Source organism: Carcharhinus amblyrhynchos, chromosome 6 (assembly GCF_965287045.1).
Source record: "Carcharhinus amblyrhynchos chromosome 6, sCarAmb.v2.hapA, whole genome shotgun sequence".
NCBI lineage: Eukaryota > Metazoa > Chordata > Chondrichthyes > Carcharhiniformes > Carcharhinidae > Carcharhinus > Carcharhinus amblyrhynchos.
The window spans coordinates 124,386,246-124,408,322 of NC_137329.1; the positions used below are offsets into that span (position 1 = coordinate 124,386,246).

The following is a 22,077-nucleotide window of genomic DNA, read 5'->3' on the forward strand; positions in this document are numbered from 1 at the left end:
TGTGTAAACAGGATGTGAAATCCCAATAGATTACTAGGATTGAATACATGTCACAAAATTCTTTCTCAACTGAAACACAAAACAATGTACGAGGAATTATACTGATGAGGAGATGAGATACGCGGGTGTTTTCCACTGGAACTGGGGAGACTTTGAGGAAACTTGATAATTCTTCTTAACAAGTGGTGATTTGATTTATTGTCACATGTGATAGTATTCAGTATTGTTTCTTGCGCGCTATACAGACAAAGCTTACCGTTCATAGAGAAGGAAACAAGAGAGTGCAGAATGTAGTGTTACAGCCATAGCTAGGGTGTGGAGAAAGGTCAGCTTGGTGCAAGGTAGGTTCATTCAAAAGCCTGACAGCAGCAGGGAAGAAGCTGTTCTTGAGTCAGTTGGTTCCTGACCTCAGGCTTCTGTATCTTTTTCCCAACAGAAGAGAGAATGTCCGGGGTGTGTGTGGTCCTTAATTATGCTGGTTGCTTTGCTGAGGCAGCGGGCAGTGTAGACAGAGTCAATGGATGGGAGGCTGGTTTACGTAACGGGCTGGGCTACATTCATGATCTTTTGTAGTTCCTTGTGGTCTTGGGCAGAGCAGGAGCCCATACCAAGCTGTGATACAACCAGAAAGAATGCTTTCTACGGTGCATCTGTAACAATTGGTGAGAATCGTAGTTGACATGCCAAATTTCCTTAGTCTTCCGAAAAAAAAATCGAGGCGTTGGTGGGGCTTTCTTAACCATTATGTTGGCATGGGGGGACCAGGAGACGTTGTTGGTGACCTGGACACCTAAAAACTTGAAGCTTTTGACCACTTCTACTTTGTCCCCACTGACGTAGACAGGGACATGTTCTCCTTTACACTTCCTGAAGTTGATGACATTGAGGGAGAGATTATTGTCGTTGTGCCAGTTCATCAGATTCCTAATTCACCCCTTCAGAGATAGTGAAAAGACTCTTTATGGTTGTGGGATCAGTGATGGGTCGTCACCAGCAACGTTCATTTATATTCCTAAGGAACAAAGTCTCACCCAAGGCACTTTAACAGAGGGCTATCAAAGAAAATTTAACGATGAACAACATTAGGAGACATTTGGGCAAGTGTCCAAAAGGTTTGGCCATGAAGTAAGTTTTGAGAACTCTCTCTCTCAAAGAGGGAAGTGAAAAGATGAAGGGGTCAAATTCCAGAGTTTCAGACTTTGGCAGCCGGACACACAGTCGCCATGGGTGGGACAATTAAAATCGGGGTGTCCCAGTTCCCAGGATTAGAGCAATGCACAGTACTAGGTGGATTGCAGGGCTGCAAGAGGTTAGAGGACTGGAGGGGGTGACACCCAAGGAGAAATTTTTAAAGCAACTGTGAGAATATCAAATTGGAGGTATTGATGGAGCTGGAATCGTGAGTTTGGACATGACAGCAGAGTTTTAGAATTGGAGGGTGGGGCACCAGCCAGAATGTCATAGAATCAAACGGCGCAGGAGAGTCCAATTGGCCCATCGCGTCCACACCGACACATTAGAAACACCTGAACCCCCACCTAATCCCATCTGTCAGCACTTGGCCCACAGCCCTGAATGTTATGGTGTGCCAAGTCCTCATCCAGGTACTTTTTTTAAAGGATGAGGGGCATCCTGCCTCCACCACCCTCCCAGGCAGTGCATTCCAGACCCTCAACATCCTCTGGGTAAAAAGGATTTAAGAACATAAGAAATAGGAGCAGGAGTAGGCCATCTGGCCCTTCGAGCCTGCCCCGCCATTCAATAAGATCATGGCTGATCTGAAGTGGATCAGTTCCACTTTCCCGCTTTCTCCCCATAACCCTTAATTCCCCTGTCTATCAGAAACCTATCTACCCGTGACTTAAATATATTTAGCGAGGCAGCCTCCACCACTTCAACGGGCAGAGAATTCCAGAGATTCACCACCCTTTGAGTGAAGAAGTTCCTCCCCAACTCCGATCTAAACTGAACCCCCCCCATCTTATCTTGAGGCTGTGCCCTCTAGTCCTGCTATCCTTTCTAAGCGGGAAGAATCTCTCTACCTCTACCCTATCCATCCCCTTCATTATCTTGTACGTCTCTGTAAGATCCAGGCCAGAAGGCTGGCCTGGATAAAATACTCTAGGAGAGTCAGTGCAGGCTCAAGGGGCCAGCTGGCCACTTTCTGCACTGTGGGGATTCTGTGGTTGTTTGTGATGGGGCAGATATGGAATGGGAAGCTGAGCTCAGGTTTAATTACTATGTGGAAGCTGCAAACAATCTGGATAAGCCTTGGTGACTGAGGCTGGCGTGACATCGGTGGTTAGGACAGTTTAATTACTGGGAGCATGGAGCTTTGGGGGATATTTTTTCACAGGCAATTGTTGGAGTATAGAACGTTTTGCCACAGGGAGTGGCTGAGCCAGAGACCATTATATCATTTAAGGGAAAAATGGATAAATATTTGAAGCAGGAAAAGACACAAAGATATGAGAATGGAGAAGGTCAGTGCGATTAGTTTTAAATAGAAAGCAACTAGTCTGACTGGCTGGACCCAGCACACTGTAAACTTCTAACTGGCTCAGAAGAGTTCTGTGTGGATAAACGGCCTTTGTTGATCTTGGCTTCATAAAGTCACATGTTGGAAGAAGTTAAAACTCCCCTTCAGTGGAAATCATGTCAAAGTCTTCACAAGAGTGTGAGAGCCTATTGGACATCGCGAACGTTAGATGTTATAAAGGTTCTTGTGATACGGGTTCCACTGAAATAATTCCTTAATGGCCAACAGTTCCTGGACGGGAATGTGCAGCTTGGTCGGTGCCTAACATGCAGTCTTTACCCAGAGGGTGGTGACAGAGGGAATGCGCTGCCTGGGAGGGGGGTGGAGGCAGTACCTTTAAAAAGTATGGATGCCAAGGATGAGTCCTTAGCGTGCCATAACATTCGGGACTATGGTAAGTGGGATTAGGTGGGTAGGTCAGGGCATTTCATGTGTTGGTGCAGACCCAATGGGCTGAAGGGCCTCTTCTGCACTGTGGCATTCTGTGAAGCATCATTTTCTTATATGTAAATATTATTTTAGTATAGATTTGTGGGAAAGATCTTATCTGTTATGAAAATCGCTGCTCCAAGCTGTCAAATCTATTCCCCTAAAACAAGATACACTCGCGTCAGATTGTGTACCATTAATGGGTTTCTATTTACTAGCAATGTACAACAACTTACATTTATATAGCACATTTTAAGGTAAAAGGGGGAAAGTTTAAAGGAGATATGAGAGGGCGTAATAAACCAGAGTGCCTGGAATGCACTGCCAGAGGAGGTAAAAGAAGCAGATACAATAGCAATGTTTAAGAGGCATCTTCGCAGATACATGAATAGGCCCGGAATAGAGGGATATGGACCGCAGAGAGGCAAAAGGTCTTTCGTTTAGAAAGGTGTCATGTGTCGGCACAGGCTTGGTGGGCCGAAGGGCCTGTTCCTGTGCTGTGTCTCCACAGGAGGCTGATTGGAGGTAGGTTTTAGTTGTGTTTTAGAGGAGGTAAAGAGATCGTGGGAAGGAATGCTATAACTTGTGGCCTAGCCAGCTGAAGGCACAGCCATCAACGGTGGTCTGAAGGAAATGGGGGATGCGCAAGAGGCCAGAGTTTGAGCTGCGTGGGCTGGAGAGTGTTGCAGAGATGAGAAGGGAGCAAAGCCATGGAAGGATTTGAAACTGGGAGAGAATTTAAAAATCTGAGTGGTTCCAGCTCCAGAAACAATGAAGGTCAGCGAACACCGGAGTGATGGGACTTGGTGTGAGTTAGGGAAAACAAAGGGTTTGCAGAATGGAATTGTATAGTTCCCTGTGCACCGAGAACAGAATTTAATTTATTCACTTGCCGTGCAAGAGTTTGATGACAGGAACTCTAACGATTGCTTGGGCTATTTTTCTAACTTCCATTTTGCAATCCCACCATGTGTTGAGCAAGAGGTTATGGAATAATTGATGTTTCTGGGATCTTTCTGTGTACAAATTGGCCACCATGTTTTCCACGTCTGAGCAGCATTTCCCAAGTATTTAATTGACAGTAAGGTGTTTGGAGCGTGCAGATGTTGTGAAAGGCACTATATAATTACAGTATCAGACTTTACGTAGAGCTGGTTATATTAATCTTGGCATACTTCCTGTCAGTAAAAACACAGGTACAAAAAAAGCACATTGCCTGAGAATTCTTCACACCCTGAGTTTCACATCCTCTTTACTGATCAGTGACTGTGTCTTAAGACGGGATACAGAACTAATTGACTTTCGTTGTATTCACAGAGAGATTGTGTTTTCTCACAATGACACAGTAGTGTCATATTAGTATCTCTGGTGTTGTAATCCAGAAAATGAGTTCCAATCCAACCAAAGCAGCTTGAGATTTCTGGTCCATTGCGTCATAGTGTCTGTGTGACATGGAAGGTGGCCATTCAGTCCATCGAGTCCATGTCAGCTCTTCACACAGCAGTCCATTCAGCCCCATTTTTCCCCTGCTGTACCCAGTTTATTTCCCCCAAAAGCCCATCCAATTCCCTTTTTGAAATCATCGATTAATCTCAGCTTCCTTGGGAACAGCGAGTTCCCGCACATTGTGTAAAATATTTCTCCTCACTTTTCCTCCCCTCCCCACCCTCCTACACCTAAAACTGTAAATCTTTAGCGGATGGTAGAAAGACAAGTGGATAACAAGAATAAAGAACAGTACAGCACAGGAATAGGCCCTTCGGCCCGTCAAGCCCACACCGATCCTATCTAGACCAACTGCCTGTATCCCTCTATTTCCCTCCTGTTCGTGTGTCTATCCAGGTAAATCTTTAAATGTCACTAATATTTCTGCCTCAACCACCTCACTTGGCAGTGCATTCCAGGTCCCCACCACCCTCTGTGTGGGGAAAGAAACTTCCCCCTACACATCTCCACTGAATCTTCCCCCCCCCACAACCCCACACCTTACCTTGAACTTGTGCCCCCTTGTAAATTTCTGCCCTGGGGAAAAAGTTCACCTCATCTATGCCCCTCCATAATTTTATAAACTTCTGTCAGGTCTGCCCCTCAGCCTCCGTCTTTCCAAGGAGAACAATCCCAGTTTATTCAATCTCTAATGAGAACAATTTTTCCTTGCTTCCTTAATCTCAGTCTGTCTTGTACACCTCGATCAAATAAGAACATAAGAACATAAGAAATAGGAGCAGGAGTAGGCCATCCAGCCCTTCGAGCCTGCCCCGCCATTCAATAAGATCATGGCTGATCTGTCGTGTCTCAGTTCCACATTCCTGCCCTCTCCCCATAACCCTTAATCCCCTCGCTTATCAAAAACCATTCAATCCGCGTCTTAAAAATATTTAGCGAGGCAGCCTCCACCACCTCAACGGGCAGAGAAAAATCTCCCCACATTCTCCTTTTGAAACACAGGAGATTAATCCCAACTTCTCCAACCTGACCTTGTAACCAAAATCCGCTCATCCCTGGAACCATTCTGGAAAATCTCCCTCGACAGCCTCACAAAGACCCTCACTTACACCCTTCCTAAAGGATGGTGGCCAGGACACCTAGTTCATCTTGATTCTTTTCAATCTAAGTGAAAAGTGGGTACCATTAAGATTGGCATGACCGAGAAGCTCAAAGGGCCAAATGTGCTCTTCCTGCTCCTATCTTCTGTGGACGCTGGCAGTTTGTCATTGAAAGTTTTCCAGAAGAAGCGCTTCCATCCTTATCCAGTCCAGTTTCTCCATGATCGCAGTTTCTTACCAGTGTTAGCTACCCTGTGAAGTGGCTAGTTGGATGTTTCAATTAGGGAAGGGCAATAGATGCCCCCCGCCCCCCCCCCCCCCCCCCCCCCCCATTCCCCACCAGCACTGCCCACATCCACAGAATAAACTGTTCCCACAGTCCGAAAGGCATGCCGGTTAGGTACATTGGCCATGCTAAAGCGGCACGGTGGCACAGTGGGTTGGCACTGCTGCCTCACAGCGCCCGGGACCAGGATTTAGTTCCCAGTTTGGGTCACTGTCTGCGCGTTCTCCCTGTGTCTGCATGGGTTTCCTCCGGGTGCTCTGGTTTCCTCCCGTAGTCGGAAAGACGTGCTGGTTAGGTGGCTTGGCTGTGCTAAGTTCTCCCTCGGTGTAACCAACAGATGCTGGAGTGTGGCGACTAGGGGAATTTCACAGTAACGTCGTTGCAGTGTTAGTATAAGCCTGCTTGTGACACTAATAAATAAAAACCTTAAATAATGCAGGTCAGTGAATAAAGTGCCTTGTTGTAGATTGGGCCAACTAGAACCACTTATGCTATTAAGATGGTGATTGATGGCAGTCAGACTCTGTGTTTGTCTAACGCGTATCCTGTACAAGCTGTCACAGCTCCAGTCAGTGTGACCTCTGACACTTCATGCATGGTGATTGCAGATTGTGCTGGTAATGTTGTCTTGGCTCGGTCTTGTTTCACAGAGTTCTTAGCTCTCTGTCAGGCTGATGAGTCCAACAGCATGACTTGAATGTGTTCTCTAGGTGCCCAGTGCTACCTCGCTGGAGATCTCACTGCTCTCATAAGGAGAATGGATCATTTAATGTCTTGATCCTAAAATTCTCTCTCTCTTGTTTTTCAATCTTTTTCCATGGCTTCTCCCCACCCCACCTCTGTAAACCCCCCCCCAGCCCCAGCTCCCACAGCCCTCTGAGATCTCTGGCCTCCTCTAATTCTAGCCTCTTGCACTTTCCTAATTTTAACTGCCCCGCCATTGTCAGCTGCCCGAGCCTTGAGCTTTTAGAATTATTTTCCTCATCTCTCTTTCCTCCTTTAAGACTTAAAACTTATCTCTTTGGCCAAGGGGAGACGGTGATGTGGAGGTAATGTCGCAGTTGATGCCCCGGGGATACAGGGTTCAAATCCCACCACGGCAACTGGCGGAATGTAAATTCGATTAATAAATGTGGAATAAAAAATTAGTCTCAGTGATGGTGCCCGTGAAACTATCATTGATTGTTGTAAAAAACCCATCTGGTTCACTAACGTTCCCTTTTTAGGGAGGGAAATCTGCTGTCCGTAACCTGGTCTGGCCTACATGTGACTCCAGAGCCACAGCAATGTGGTTGGTTCTTTACAACCCTCTGAAATGACCCAGCGAGACACTCAGTTCAAGGGCAATTAGGGAAGAGCAACAAAAAAACCCTGTCCTAATGCTTCCTTTCATGACCTGGTGTCAGATTTTGTTTCCTGTAAAGTGTCTAGGGACATTGAATCATAGAAAATAGGAGCAGGAGGAGGCCACTCAGCTCTTTGAGCTGTTCCACCCATTCATTATGATCACGGCTGATCATCCAACTCAATAGCCTAATCCCCTCACCCCCACTACCCGCCCCCCCCCCAGTTTATGAAATTCTAGTTTGTACTATTGTTGAAGTTGTTGTGGTTGATGAGTTAGTTCAGGATTAGAGAGCACAGCCTCAAGATAAAGGGGGGGTCAGTTTAGAACGGAGTTGAGGAGGAACTTCTTCACTCAAAGGGTGGTGAATCTCTGGAATTCTCTGCCCGTTGAAGTGGTGGAGGCTGCCTCACTAAATATATTTAAGTCGCAGGTTGATAGGTTTTTGGTAGGCAAGGGAATTAAGGGTTATGGGGAGAAAGCGGGAAAGTGGAACCGATCCACTTCAGATCAGCCATGATCTTATTGAATGGCGGGGCAGGCTCGAAGGGCAAGATGGCCTACTCCTGCTCTTATTTCTTATGCTCTTATGAGTTCAGAGCTAGAGTTGATAATCTGGAAGAATAGAAAGCAGAGGGAAGATGATGTTTTACACGGTGTGTTGTTATGATCTGGGACACGCTGTCCGAGAGGGAGGTGGAAGCAGATTGAACAGGAAGGTCCAGAAAGAAATTGGATAAATGCACAAAGGGGAGAAAGACTGCAGGGGTAAAACACAAGGATTGGAGCTAATTGAATTGTGTCTTCAAAGAGCAGATAGAGGTGTGATGGGCTGAATGGCCTCCTCCTTTATGATGAACGCTTGTATGATTCCAAACTGTTGTGATTTGTCTTCTTAAATGTTGCCTTTGTGAGGGTGGGGCGGGAAGGGAATAATATATTTTCAATAGTCATTGATAAAAGTGAGCATGTTAGTTAGCACGCGCCATCCACTGTGGTTTTGTTGAATTTGATGATGTAATTCACTGTTTCTGCATTATCCACACACCTTTAATCAGCAGTTAATGTAAAACAGGTAGCTGAATGCTGGAATGCTTTGCACAGGGAGTGGCTCAGGCAGTAACCATTACATCTTTTGAAGGGAGAATTGGGTAAATATTTGCAATTGGAGGATATGTGAGGCTGCAGAGAGAGCGAAAACAGGACAGAGCTGACACAGACGTGATAAGCAGAAAGATCTTCTTCTTTGCTGTAAAGCTGTTTTTTTTCCAAGGATAGAACAACTTGTATTAATGCAGCACCTTTTTAGTACAATGAAATATCCCATAGTGTTTCAAAGGAGTGCTCGAAAGCACTGAACATAGAACGTAGAACATTACAGCGCAGAACAGGCCCTTCGGCCCACGATGTTGCGCCGACCAGTTAAAAAGCAATGACCCTCTAACCTAAACCAATCCCTTTTCATCCATAAACCTATCCACGGATCTCTTAAACGCCCCCAAACTAGGCGCATTTACAACTGCTGCAGGCAGGGCATTCCAATCCCTCACCACCCTCTGGGTAAAGAACCTACCCCTGACATCTGTCCTATAACTACCACCCCTTAATTTAAAGCTATGCCCCCTCGTGCTAGCTTTCTCCATCCGAGGAAAAAGGCTATCACTGTCCACCCTATCTAAACCTCTAATCATCTTATATGTTTCAATAAGGTCCCCTCTTAGCTGCCTTCTTTCTAACGAAAACTGAGTCACGTAAGAAAATATTGGGACAGGTGACCAAAATCTTGGTCAAAAGATTTTAATTTCCTGCAAAGGAGGAAAGAGAGATGGAGAGGTTTAGGGAGGGAATTCCAGAGCTCGGAGCCCAGGCAGTTGATGGCCGATTTAAAATTGGAAATACTCACGTGGCCAGGATTAGGGGGACAATTGAACTAGCGTCTTTAGCTTAGGGAGGTGTTCACTGCCTCCTGCTGCGTAATTATTAGTCACGGCTAAGGGGTGCTTGGAATCGTGGTTGAAAGTTCACAATTCCCGCCTCAGTCTCTAATCAGACAGAACAGAATGAGGTCATTTGGCCCGTCATGTCGGTGCTGGCTCTTTCAAAGAACTGACCAATTAGTCCCACACCCCTGCTTTCAGGCAGCACGTTCCAGTCATATTCCCTGGAGGGTTAGCTGAAGCAGACTGAACCAATCTCTCCTGCATTCACTAGCCTTCTCTTCCCTTGGGTATAGAGGATTAAGGGGTGAACTGACTGAGGTGGTGAAGATGATTTTGGTTTGATTTATTAGTGTCACTTGTATTAACATACAGTCAAAGATATTGTTTCTTGAGCGCTATACAGACAAAGCATACCGTTCATAGAGAAGGAAAGGAGAGAGTGCAGAATGTAGGGTTACAGATATAGCTGGGGTGTAGAGAAAGATCAACTTAATGCGAGAGAGGTCCATTCAAAAGTCTGATGGCAGCAGGGAAGGAGCTGTTCTTGAGTCGGTTGGTACGTGATCTCAGACTTTTGTATCTTTTTGTTTGGTGGAAGGGTTTGATAGGGTAGAGAGAGAAGCTGTTGTGGGAAGTGAGGTGCAGTTTGATATTCAATGGCATTGCCATTACTCAATCCCCCCATTATTTACATCGGGGTGGGGGGGGTTACCCTTGACCAGAAACTAGACTGGACTAGCCATATAAATACTGTGGCTACCAGAGCAGAACCGAGGCTGGGGTGGCACAGTGGTTAGCACTGCTGCTTCACAGTGCCAGGGACCTATGTTCAGTTCTGGCCTCGGGTCACTATCTATATGGAGTTTGCATGTTCTCCCTGTGTCTGCGTGGGTTTCCTTCGGGTGCTCCAGTTTTTCTCCCACACTCCAAAGATTTACGTTCGGTGGATTGGCTGTGCTAAGTTGCCCTAGTGTCAGGGGTGCTAGCTAGGGTAAATGCATGGGGTCGTGGGGAAAGGGTTGGATGGGGTTGTGGTCGGTGTGATGTACCGAATGGCCGCCTTCTGCACTGTGTAGGATTTGGTGATTCCTGACTCCCTAAAGCCTGTCCACCACCTCCAAGTCACAGAGCAGTGAAGGTTTTTAAAGGAAGTATGTGATTGATTTGGAGGATTTCACGCTTTTTCAATTGGGAAGATCATTCCTGCAATCCGGTTTTATGCCGGTGTTGGACTGGGGTAACCACAATAAGAAGTCTGACAACACCAGGTTTAAGTCCCACCAATTTTAAGTTCAAATAAATTGGCTGGACTTAAACCTGGTGCTGTCAGACTTCTTATCAGGTTTTGTTGCAGACTGTGCAAGGAAATACGAGACACTCGCTCAATTAGATATCGGCCCCCATCAGCACACAATGCAAATGTCCATTCTCAGTGTGTGTTTAGACTGCATGGCCCTCTGTGAGCTTTCCAATCCAGTTGGACTGTGTTCAAATGAAATTGTCTGTGTGAATGCTGCATTTAAGGAAAACCAGCTCGATCGCAGCAGAATTGTGTACAAGTCCTTGCTGTTTATTGACCCAGGTTCCTTTTGAGCTGATCTGATCCCAGTCTGGCTGCAGCTGTGAATAGCTGAAATGTGCAAAGTCCCCGCACTGTTCAAATCAAAGCTGTTCTGAGAAGCAGCGCAGCTCTGAGTGGCGAGGGTGTATTGTGTTTGAGCTGGGTGGGGTTTCCGAGACTGGGCTGGTGTGGAGAACGGGGCCGAAACCGTCTGCTTTTCCTATTTTAAAAAAGGTGAAGTCACTTCAAGTATTCGGCCAGTTTATTTTTCTCTGTTTGACCCCACCCCCATGCTCCCACTGACCAAGCTTCCAGCCTGTAGGCGAATGTTGCCTTTGTGATGATAGCAAGCTCACCGAGGACAGGATATATTTTTGTGAGTCGATGTGAGAGTTAGGGAGGTCTGAAGATCCACAATAAGCACAATGTAAAAAAGAACCAATTTATTTTATATCAGTGACTTGGATGAGGGAAATGAAAGGACTATTTGTCAAGTTTGCAGATGACAAAACTGAATTTGATTTGATTTTATTATTGTCACATGTATTAACATACAGTGAAAAGTATTGTTTCTTGCGCACTATACATACAATGCACACCGTTCATAGAGAAGGAAAGGAGAGAGTGCAGAATGTAGTGTCACAGTCATAGCTAGGGTGTAGAGAAAGATCAACTTAATAGGTCCATTCAAAAGTCTGACTTTTGAAGGAACAAGGAAGGAGCTGTTCTTGATTCAGTTGGTACCTCAGACTTTTGTAACTTTTTCCCAATGGAAGTAGAAAGGGTCGAGAGCTTCAAGTTTTTAGATGTCCAGATCACTAACAATCTGTCCTGGTTCCCCACCGTCCCCCCCCATGCTGACACTATAATTAAGAAAGCCCACCAATGCCTCTACTTTCTCAGAAGACCAAGGAAATTTGGCATGTCAGGTACGACTCTCTGCAACTTTTACAGATGCACCAAAGAAAGCATTCTTTCTGGTTGTATCACAGCTTGGTATGGGCTCCTGCTCTGCCCAAGACCACTAGAAACTACACAATGTCGTGAATGTAGCCCAATCCATCTCGCAAATCAGCCTCCCATCCATTGACTCTGTCTACATTTCCCACTGCCTCAGCAAAGCAGCCAGCATCATTAAGGACCCCACACACCCCAGACATTCTCTCTTCCACCTTCTGTCATCGGAAAAAAGAACGGTAGATGTTGCGAGGTTGTTTTCCTGTGTGTGAGAGTCTAGGACCAGAGGGCTCACGATCTCACTGAATGGTGGATCAGGCTCGATGGGCTGAATGGACTTCCTCAGCTCCTAAACATTAGCACTCCATCATCATTCATCACCTCAAGACATCCTGAAGCACTTCATGGCCAATGAATGTAGTCCCTGGTGTAAGAATCATAGAATCCCTACAGTATAGAAACAGGCCATTCGGCCCATCAAGTCTGTACCAACCATGATCCCACCTAGGCCCTATTCTCACAACACCACATATTTACCCTGCTAATACCCCTGACACTTGGGTCAATTTAGCATGGGCCAATCAACCTAACCTGCACATCTTTGGACTGTGGGAGGAAACTGGAGCAGACACGGAGAGAAAGTCACCCGAAGCTGGAATCAAACCCGGGTCCCTGGTGCTGTGAGGCAGCAGTGCTAACCACTGTGTCACTGTGCAGTCCAGAAACGTGTAGTGATATCGTGTGGGGAGGAATGTTGGCCAGGACAGCAGGGATAATGACACTCATTTACTCGACATTCACCTAAAAGGGCAGACAGCTCAACATCTCCTTTTCTGCCAGTGCGGCGCTCCCTCGGCACCGACCCCTCTGCCAGTGCAGCGCTCCCTCGGCACCGACCCCTCTGCCAGTGCGGCGCTCCCTCGGCACCGACCCCTCTGCCAGTGCGGCGCTCCCTCGGCACCGACCCCTCTGCCAGTGCGGCGCTCCCTCGGCCCTGACACTGAGGTTTGAGTCTAGATTCTATGGGTGGGATTTTCCAACTGCACTTGCCTCAAAATCGGAAAATCCCACCCGAGGTCAGTGAGCCTTTCGTCTGTCTCCCTGCCCACTCCAATTCCCACGGTGGACCGGAAAACTCCCCCGTGGTTCTGACGCTGGATTTGAACCCGTGTCACAATGAGTCAAGAGGCAGCCAGAGTTGGGGAGGGAGGAAAATACATATCGCAGCAGGAGATTCTGACACTTTTTTAAAATTGCGACACGCCTGTATCTGAGAGCAGCTTCTCAAAACTCTGACGCTAATGAGTGTGGACCTGTGATTGGCCAGTCCAGAGTGTTGGTGGGGTGGAGTTATCTGAAGATCTTAGTCCCATTGAGAAAGTGTCCCTGTGTCCTCCAAGGAGCCTCAAGCTGCCTTTATGGAGTGACCGCAGCGTATGTACAATGTGGACCCTGACGGTGTAGTTACAGAACGTGGGCCGGTTAGCTGGGGGATAGTGCGGATTGATGCCAATGGGACAAGTTCAATGGCTGCCCAGCCTGTGATAGTGACAGAGGCTTGCCCACTTGCCACTGTTGATGTGAGTGGTTCTCCTTGTGGTATGTAACTGCTCGTCTGATGTCTGTGGTTCCTGGTGAACTATGGTTAGTTGTGGGCTGGTTGCAGGACAAATGCACCATTTATACCACAAGCACAACCCCGTGTGTGCAGCTGAGCATGTGAAAGGCTCTGTAAAAATTCTAGATCTTTCATAAATTGCGGAACTGTCTACTTGCTTCCAAATTGTATTGTGTCACTATTTCATCACCTGAGAACTTTAATCAGAAGGCATCTGTTTCCTGTTTGTAATTTGTCCGCACTCTGTCAGCATGTTCACTTATGTTGTTGTAATTTAGCACGGCAATTGCAAACAAGTGTTTCTGTCTGCTGCTTGTAGCTACAAGAGGAATTTGACAATAAAACATTTGCTGCTAATGTTACCAGGGATCAGACTGACGTTCATTCGAAGTCGTGCCAACTCTGACTCAGTGAGTCGTGTTCTTGCCTCCGTCTAGAAAGTGGCTGGTTCAAATCCCACCCCAGAGATCTGAGCAAAAACCCTTGGCTGATCCTGCCACTGCAGTACTGAGGGAATGCCACAGTGCCGAAGGAGCACCGCATTTTCAGTGAGGCAGCGCCGAAGGAATGCCACACTGTCAGGTGTGCAGTGCTGAGGGAGTGCTACACTGTTGGAGGCACAGTGTTGACGAGGAGGCGCGGCGCCGAGGGAGCGCCGCTCTGTCGGAGGCAGAGAACACACTGTCGGAGGCATAATGCTGAGGGGGTGCCACCCTGTCGGGTGTGCCACGCCGAGGGAATGCCACACTGTTGGAGGCACAGTGCTGAGGAGGAGGCGCGGTGCCGAGGGATCATTACCTTTCTCTGACTGTGAAAGATCCCATTGTCACTGGTTGGAAGCATTGTTGTACAAGCTGCCATTGCAAGAATTAACATTTCCTACATTACTACACGGGAAAAGTATTTTGTTCGCTATAAAGTGCTTTTGAGATGTCCCCAGGGAATGTGAGTCTGTTAGATTGGTGTGGGGCTGAAGTCTTGGATTTATAAAATCCGGTAAAAAGTCTGACTACACCAGGTTTTAGGTTGGACTAAAACCTGGTGTTGTCAGACTTTTTACTGTGTTTACGCCAGTCCAACGCCAGCATACCCACATCATTTATAAAATCCAACAGCCTCATGGTCACTTTTACTGAGGCCAGCCTTTTATTTCCAATTGTCCTTTCACCTCCTGGTGGAATTTGGAAGTGAATTTCCCGGGATTATTAATCCTGGACTGTGGACCAGGAATGCTGGATGTTTTACCCCGTCGGGTTGTTAGTCAAAGAATTTAATTTTCATCAAAGCTGAAGGTAAATGATGTAAATTAACATGAAGCAACTTGTGTTTGCTTTGCTTCTGATCTTGAGGAATGTGGATAAATTACTGATGTTGACATTTTTGGTTAAAAAGGTTTGAAAGGACCAGTTAGTTTCTAAAAAATGGAAAACGCATTCTGGATATTTGTTTGGGGAACGTATTTACGTATATTCTCCGCTTGTACCAGTGGGAGTTCCAGCTTCTGATTATCCTTATAGTCCTCATGGTTTAGTTGTTAAACTAGTTCCTGGTCTTTAGATACAACTCGTGTTCAGCTAGAATCAAAACAGAAATTGCTGGAGGTATGTACTGGGTGGGACGGTGTTTAGCTCTGCTGCCTCATAGCACCAGGGACCCAGGTTCGATTCCCAGCTTGAGTGACGGTCTGCCTGTGTGTAGTCTGTATGTTCTCCCGTGTCTGCATGGCTTTCCTCCAGATGCTCTGGTTTCCTCCCACAGTCAGAAAGACGTGCAAGTAAAGTGGGATGGCCATGCTGAAGTGCCCCTTAGTGTCCCAAGATGTGTAGGTTAGGAAGATTAGTGAGATAAATGTGTCGGTTTACGTGATAGGGTCTGGGTAAGATGCTTAGCCGGTACAGACTCAATGGGCCAAATGGCTGCCTCTTGCACTGTGGGGACTCTATATTCAGCAAGTCTGGCAACATCTGTGAACAGAGAGACAGAGTTAATGTTCTGAGTCCAGCACAACTATTCTTCAGAAGTAGAAGATTCTTCCCGCTTAGAAAGGATAGCAGGCCTAGAGGGCACAGCCTCAAGATAAGAGGGGGGCAGTTTAGATCAGAGTTGAGGAGGAACTTCTTCACTCAAAGGGTGGTGAATCTCTGGAATTCTCTGCCCGTTGAAGTGGTGGAGGCTACCTCACTAAATATACTTAAGTCACGGGTAGATAGGTGTCTGATAGACAAGGGAATTAAGGGTTATGGGGAGAAAGCGGGAAAGTGGAACCGATCCACTTCAGATCAGCCATGATCTTATTGAATGGTGGGGCAGGCTCGAAGGGCTAGACGGCCTACTCCTGCTCCTATTTCTTATGTTCTCATATTAGAAGATATCTGTCATTCTTTACCATCCTGAAGCATCGCAGGAAGATAATCTGACAAAACAATTGACACCAAGCTAATGAAGGAGATGCTAGGAGATTAAAAGCTATTTAGTCGAATGGGATTGAAGAAAGCGAGGTAGAAGAGAGGCTTGGTAGCGAATTCTGGAAGCAAAGGCAGCTGAAGATGCGACTGGCAATGGTGGAGGGCTAAGAATGTGAAAAGGTCCAGAATTCTAGGAGATGGCGGAGATGACAGAGATGGGACAGGCGAGACCATGGAGGGATTTAAACACAGGAATGGGAATTTTAAGCTGCTGCTTTATCAGACTGGAAGTTAATGTACGTTGGCAAGCATTGGGATTCTGGCTGTGTGGCATTTGGTGCGCGTTGGCACACAGGCAACATGGTTTTGGTCAGGCTGAAGTTTATGGAAGATGCAAAGTGATAGTCCAGCCTGGAAAACTTCAGAGGAATTAGTTCTACAAGATGCTGAGATCTGACTGTCTATATGCCATACCTGTAGTCATATTGGTGAGAAACTGCCTGCAATTGGCATGTCATTTCCTGTGTACAGATCATGGGCGATTATATACGTGAATACACATTCTCCAGAAACCAGGAAGAATAAATAAACCTCAAGGGAATTTCCAGTGGCTATTGGATTCTGAAGTGTGTGTTGTGCGAGGAAGACACTGTTGACTGTTCGTTAATGAGAGCAATGGGTAGGAAGATTATAAAGATTTTTCAATAAATTAAAAATATAAAATGCTGGAAATACTGAAATAAGACAGCAACTGCGAGACGGGGGGAACCAAGTTAACAGTTCAGGTTGATAAATCTTTCATGTGAGCTCCTACTCACAGCTTTAGTTATGTTCAAATTATTTTATTTTTGTCACATGTATTAACATAGAAAAATATTGTTTCTTGCGCACTATACAGACGAATCATACTGTTCATAGAGAACGAAAGGGGAGAGAGGGTGCAGAATGTAGTGTTACAGTCATAGCAAGGGTGTGGAGAAAGGTCAGCTTGGTGCAAGGTAGGTTCATTCAAAAGTCTGACAGCAGCAGGGAAGAAGCTGTTCTCGAGTCAGTTAGTTCTTGACCTCAGATTTTTGTATCATTTTTTTCCCAATGGAAGAAGTTGGAAGAGAGAATGTCCGGGATGCGTGGGGTCCTTTAATGATGCTGGCTGCTTTGCTGAGGCAGCGGGAAGTGTGACAGAGTCAATGGATGGGAGGCTGGTTTGAGTGACGGACCCATGTTTGTAGATAGTAACAGTGTTTAGTTGGTACCACCGTTGAGTCAGAAGGCTGTGGGCCCAGGTGCAACTCCAGAATTTGAGCACACATTGAGAGGTTTAATTTCTTCCGCACCGTTCATGACTTCAGGTCATTTCCAAGTGTTCAAAAAAAAAGTGGTCAAACTTCAGAAGTACTTAAAGCACGTTGACACATCTGATTGTGAAAGGTTTGATTACGAGTTCCTTTTCTAACAATGCTTATCGCCCAAGGAAGTATTTTTGAAGCAAAAACGGAAAATGCTGGAAAATCCCAGCAGGTCTGACAGCATCTGTGGGGAGAGAATAGAGCTGAGGTTTTGAGTCTGGATGACCCTCCATCTGTACTCTTGAAGTGAAGTTACTGTTGTAATATAGAAAATGTAGCAGACAACCTGCAAGCAACAATCTTCCACAAACAGCAGTTTGACAATGACCAGATCATAGAATCCATAGAACCCCTACAGTACAGAAGGAGGCCATTTGGCCCATCAAGTCTGTACTGACCAAAATCCCTGGCCCTACACTCCCATAACCCCATGCATTTATCCTGCTAATCTCCCTGACATTAGTGTCAATTTAGCATGGCCAATCAACCTAAACTGCACATCTTTGGAGTGTGGGGGGGAAACTGGAGCACCTGGAGGAAACCCATGCAGACATGGGGAGAATGTGCAAGCTCCACGCAGACAGTGACCCAAGGCCGGAATTGAACCTGGGACCCTGGTGAGGCAGCAGTGCTAACCACAGTGCCGTCGTGCTGCCCACGATGACCTGTGTTAGTGTTGTTTTTGAGGGGTAAATATCGCTTAGGACATTTGGAGAGATTGCCTGGCAAAATAATGCCATGGGATTCTTTTAACATTTGCCTGGACAGTTGGAGGGTGCAGAGCTACCTCAGTGCAACATTCAGAGTGTCAGCCCCAGTAATGGTCAAGGAAAGAATGAACTAAAAGTAACTCTTGTTTCATCGATGCACAATGCTGCAGGTGTTAAAAGCTTGAAATTGAAACTGGAAATTGCAGAAACACCCAGTCAGACAGCACCAGTTGGAATAGAAACTAAATACACGTTTCTACACCCAGTCAGACAGCACCAGTTGGAATAGAAACTAAATACATGTTTCTACTCAATCTCCCATCAGAATGGGAAGGTGCTGCAGATAGACAGACAGCCTTTCTTTTTAATTGTTCTGGGAGAGTTAGAGAGTGATTTTTTAAAAACTCAATAGTTTGAAGAAACTGCGCTGATGGCATTACCCCCGAAGCATTATTTTTATTGATCGTTAGTTGATCTAAGGAAAGGAACATTTGCAGGGTGAGTGTGACTAATTTGTTAGCTTTTTCAAAGAGTTAGCACCAGGCATGAAGGGCCAAAAAGCCACCTCCTATGCTGTTAACGTTCTGTAACCATGGTTTAATATGCTACCGGATGTCCTGCTTCAATTAGGTGGCATGGTTCGATTCCCAACTTGGGTCACTGTCTGTGTGGAGTTTGCACATTCTCCCCATGTCTGCATGGGTTTCCTCTGGGTGCACCGGTTTCCTCTGGGTGCCCCAGTTTCCTCCCGCAGCCCAAAGATGTGTGGGTTAGGTGGAATTGACCATGCTAAATTGCCCCTTAGAGTCAGGGGGATTAGCTAGGGTAAATACATGGGGTTGTGAGGATGAGGCCTGGGTGGGATTGTGGTTGGTGCAGACTCGATGGGCTGAATGGCCTCCTCCTTCTGCACTGTAGGGGTTCTATGATTCACAGTCAGGTTGAATCAATTCTATCTCGTAGTTTTAGTATGGTTTTAGGAATATTGCTTGTGTGATTCAGGGTGAAATTGCCACAATTTTGTTGCTTTATTTAAGTTAAACGTGGTAAATGGATGCTTTATTTATTTAGTCGTTACAAGTAAGGCTTACATTAACACTGCAATGAAGTTATTGTGAAATTCCCCCAGTCGCCACACTCTGGCACCTGTTTGGGTCAATGCCCCTAACCAGCACATCTTTCAGACTGTGGGGTGGCATGGTGGCACTGCTGCCTCACAGCGCCAGGGACCTGTGTTCGATTCCCGGCTCGGGTCTCTGTCTGTGTGGAGTTTGCATGTTCTCCCCGTGTCTGCGGGTTTCCTCCGGGTGCTCCGGTTTCCTCCCACAGTCTGAAAGACATGCTGGTTAGATGCATTGGCCATGCTAAATTCTACCTCAGTGTACCCGAACAGGTGCCGGAGTGTGGCAACCCAGGAGAATTTTGCAGCTTTAGGAATAACCGTCAAAGCAAGGCCATTCACTTTGTTTTGTGCTTTTGCTCTGGACATCTTAGGAAAGATTTCATTTCTTTTATAACACAAGAGTGTGGCTACTGTGCTATTCTGGACAAACTAAGATCTCACAGACAATGAGGTGGATGTCCAGGTAGTCTGTGTAGGTTGAGGGAAGAAGGTTGACCCAGGAGAACACTTCTTCTCTTTGGATGTTGTTGGTGGGATCTTCTCTGTGCACCCAGACAAGCAGAAGGGTCCTGTATTTAATGTCCTGTCTGAAAGACAGCACCTCCGGCAATGTAGAACTCCCTCAGTATTGCATTGCCGTTTGAGACTAAGTCATGGGTTTGAATCCTCCAGCTTCCGATTCACTAGTTAGAATAGTCCCGCTCCACAGAAGCTGTTGGCATGTGGTTTAAACACCTCTTGCATTTAATTACAGAGAGTGCAATAGCTTGTTGCATCATCGAGTATTTCAAGTTGATTTTAGTTGAGTGTGTGAGACGTGCGTATATATCAATGTAAGCGATATCTGTTACTCTGTGGTGGAAACGTGTAGAAAACCAGTGGTGTGGTGACGGTGTTTCTCTTTACTCCTCCGGCAGGTTACCATGGCGATGATTAGTGGCTCTACAGCATCCTTCCCAATGAGTAATCACACGAGGGAGAGAGTAACCGTGGCCAAGCTCACACTGGAAAATTTCTACAGCAACCTGATTGCACAGCACGAGGAGAGAGAAATGAGGTAACATCAGGAGGCCATTCAGCCCCTTGTCTCCGTTCCACTCGTCAACGGGACTCTTGCTGCTCTGCACTGTGATCCCATTTACCTGTCTCTGCGTCATACCCCTTTAACACCTTTTACCAAACACAAATCTATCCACTGGGTTTTTTTACAGGGAGTCCCAGAGTTGCAGATTTTCACTGCCCTCTGTGGAGGAAATGCTCCCTGTAATCACTCCAATTTTAAGATTATCTCCCCTCATTCTGGACTCTCCACCAGAGAAAGTCGTTACCCCTTTATGGTATCAAATGGAACATTTGCTTGGCAATATAGAACTTGGAAGGTGGCACAGAGGTTAGCACCACTGCCTCACAGTGCCAGGGACCTGGGTTCGATTCCTGGCTTGGGTCACTGTCTGTGCGGAGTCTGCACGTTCTCCCCGTGTCTGCGTGGGTTTCCTTTGAGTGCTCCAGTTTCCTCCCACAGTCTGAAAGACATGCTGGTGAGGTGCATTGGTCCGTCCTGCAGTGTACCCGAACAGGCACCAGAGTGTAGTGATTGGGAGATTTTCACAGTAACTTCATTACAATGTTGGTGTAAGCCTACTTGTGATACTAATAAATGAATATACAAACATGTGAGTTAGGAGCCAAAGCAGGCCACTTGGCCCCTTGAGCCTGCTCTCCCATTCAGTAAGGCCTGATTGTAGCCTCAATTCCACTTACCTGCCAATCCCCGATAACTTTTGATTCCTTTCTTTAGCAACAATCTATCGACCTCTGCCTGAAAATATCCATTGACCCTGCCTTCCCCCACTTTCTGGGGAAACGTTAGACTGTTTCACAATCCTAGGTGAAAAGCGAATTCTCCTCATCTCCATCTTAAATGGGAGACTCCTTTATTTTTAAACTATTTTCCCCTAGTTCCGGTCTCTCCCACAAGGGGAAACACCCTTTCACCTTGCACCCTGTTAAGGAGCGGGACGTCCTGCTGTAATTGTACAGGGCCTTAGTGAGGCCACACCTGGAGTCTTGGTATCCTTATCTGAGGAAGCGTGTTCTTGCTTCCTGGAATGGCAGGACTGACTCATGAGGAGAGATGGGCCAGATGGTAAAACTCCGATGGGAATCGGAGCGGGCGAGGGACGGACTGTGGAAAAATCTTGGGTGGGATTTAACAGTTTCGGGTCGGGCGAGGCTATAAAATCCCACCCAATCATTTAGGATTGAATTTGCTGTAGCTCAGAAGAACGAGGGGGAGAACCTCATAGAAACCTGTAAAATTCTGACAGGATGAAAGAGGGCAGATGCAGGAAGGATGTTCCTGATGATTGGGGATGCCTAGATCTAGGGGCCATAAGCTGAGGATAAGGTTAAGACTGAGAGAAGGAGAAATTTCTTCACCCAGAGGGTGGTGAATGTGTGGAATTCACTCCCACAGAGGCCAAATATTGTATGTTTTCAAGAAGCAGTTAGACATAACACTTGAGGTGAAGGGGATCAGAGGGAAATGGGGAGAAGGCAGGATTAGGCTATTGATAATCAGCCATGATCAAAAGAAATGGTGGAGCAGGCTTGAAGGGCCGAATGGTCTCCTCCTGCTGTTATTTTCTTTGTTTCTATACAAGTTTCCTCAGGTTTTATATTATTTCAGTCTTCTAACCTCCAGTAGGTATAGGCTCAACCTGTCCTTGTAAAATAATCATGCCCCACCCACCCCTTCCACAATCCCAGGTATCAGTCGAGCCTTCCCTGAACCGTTAATGCATTTATATCCGATAAGACAAAGGAGCAGAATTAGGCCACTCGGCCCATCGAGTCTGCCTCGCCATTCAATCATGGCTGACATTTTTTTCATCCCCATTTTCCTGCCTTTTCCCCGTAACCCCTGATCCCTTTATTAATGAAGAACCTCTCTATCTCTGTCTTAAAGACACTCAGTGACCTGGCCCTCCTCTGCGGCGAAGAGTCCCACACATTTCCCACCCTCTGGCTGAAGAAATCCCTCCTCATCTCTGTTTTAAAGGATTGTCCCTTTACCCTGAGGTTGTGCCCTCTGGTTCTAATTTTCCTACTAGTGGAAACATCCTCTCCATATCCACTCTATCCAAGCCTCGCAGTATCCTGTAAGTTTTAATAAGATCCCCCACCCCCCCCATCCTTCTAAACTCTGAGTACAGACCCAGAGTCCTCAACGGTTCCAAGCTCTTCATTCCAGGGATCATTCTTGTGAACCT

At 46.3% G+C, this 22,077-nt stretch overlaps 2 protein-coding genes across 2 annotated transcripts in view; both read left to right on the forward strand.

The window, feature by feature from the left end:
- Positions 1 to 19,832, forward strand: part of med21 (mediator complex subunit 21) — a 67,933-nt gene extending 48,101 nt beyond the window's left edge. Inside the window, exon 5 of the transcript XR_013886855.1 lies at positions 19,723 to 19,832. The gene's annotated coding sequence lies outside the window, so the exon portion shown is untranslated. The remainder of the gene's footprint in view (positions 1 to 19,722) is intronic.
- LOC145344307 (serine/threonine-protein kinase 38-like) overlaps positions 1 to 22,077 on the forward strand; it is a 78,003-nt gene that overhangs the window by 21,053 nt on the left and 34,873 nt on the right. The window contains exon 2 of the mRNA XM_080191395.1: positions 19,723 to 19,862. Within this exon, the coding sequence (XP_080047521.1) occupies positions 19,723 to 19,862 (140 nt within the window). The remainder of the gene's footprint in view (positions 1 to 19,722; positions 19,863 to 22,077) is intronic.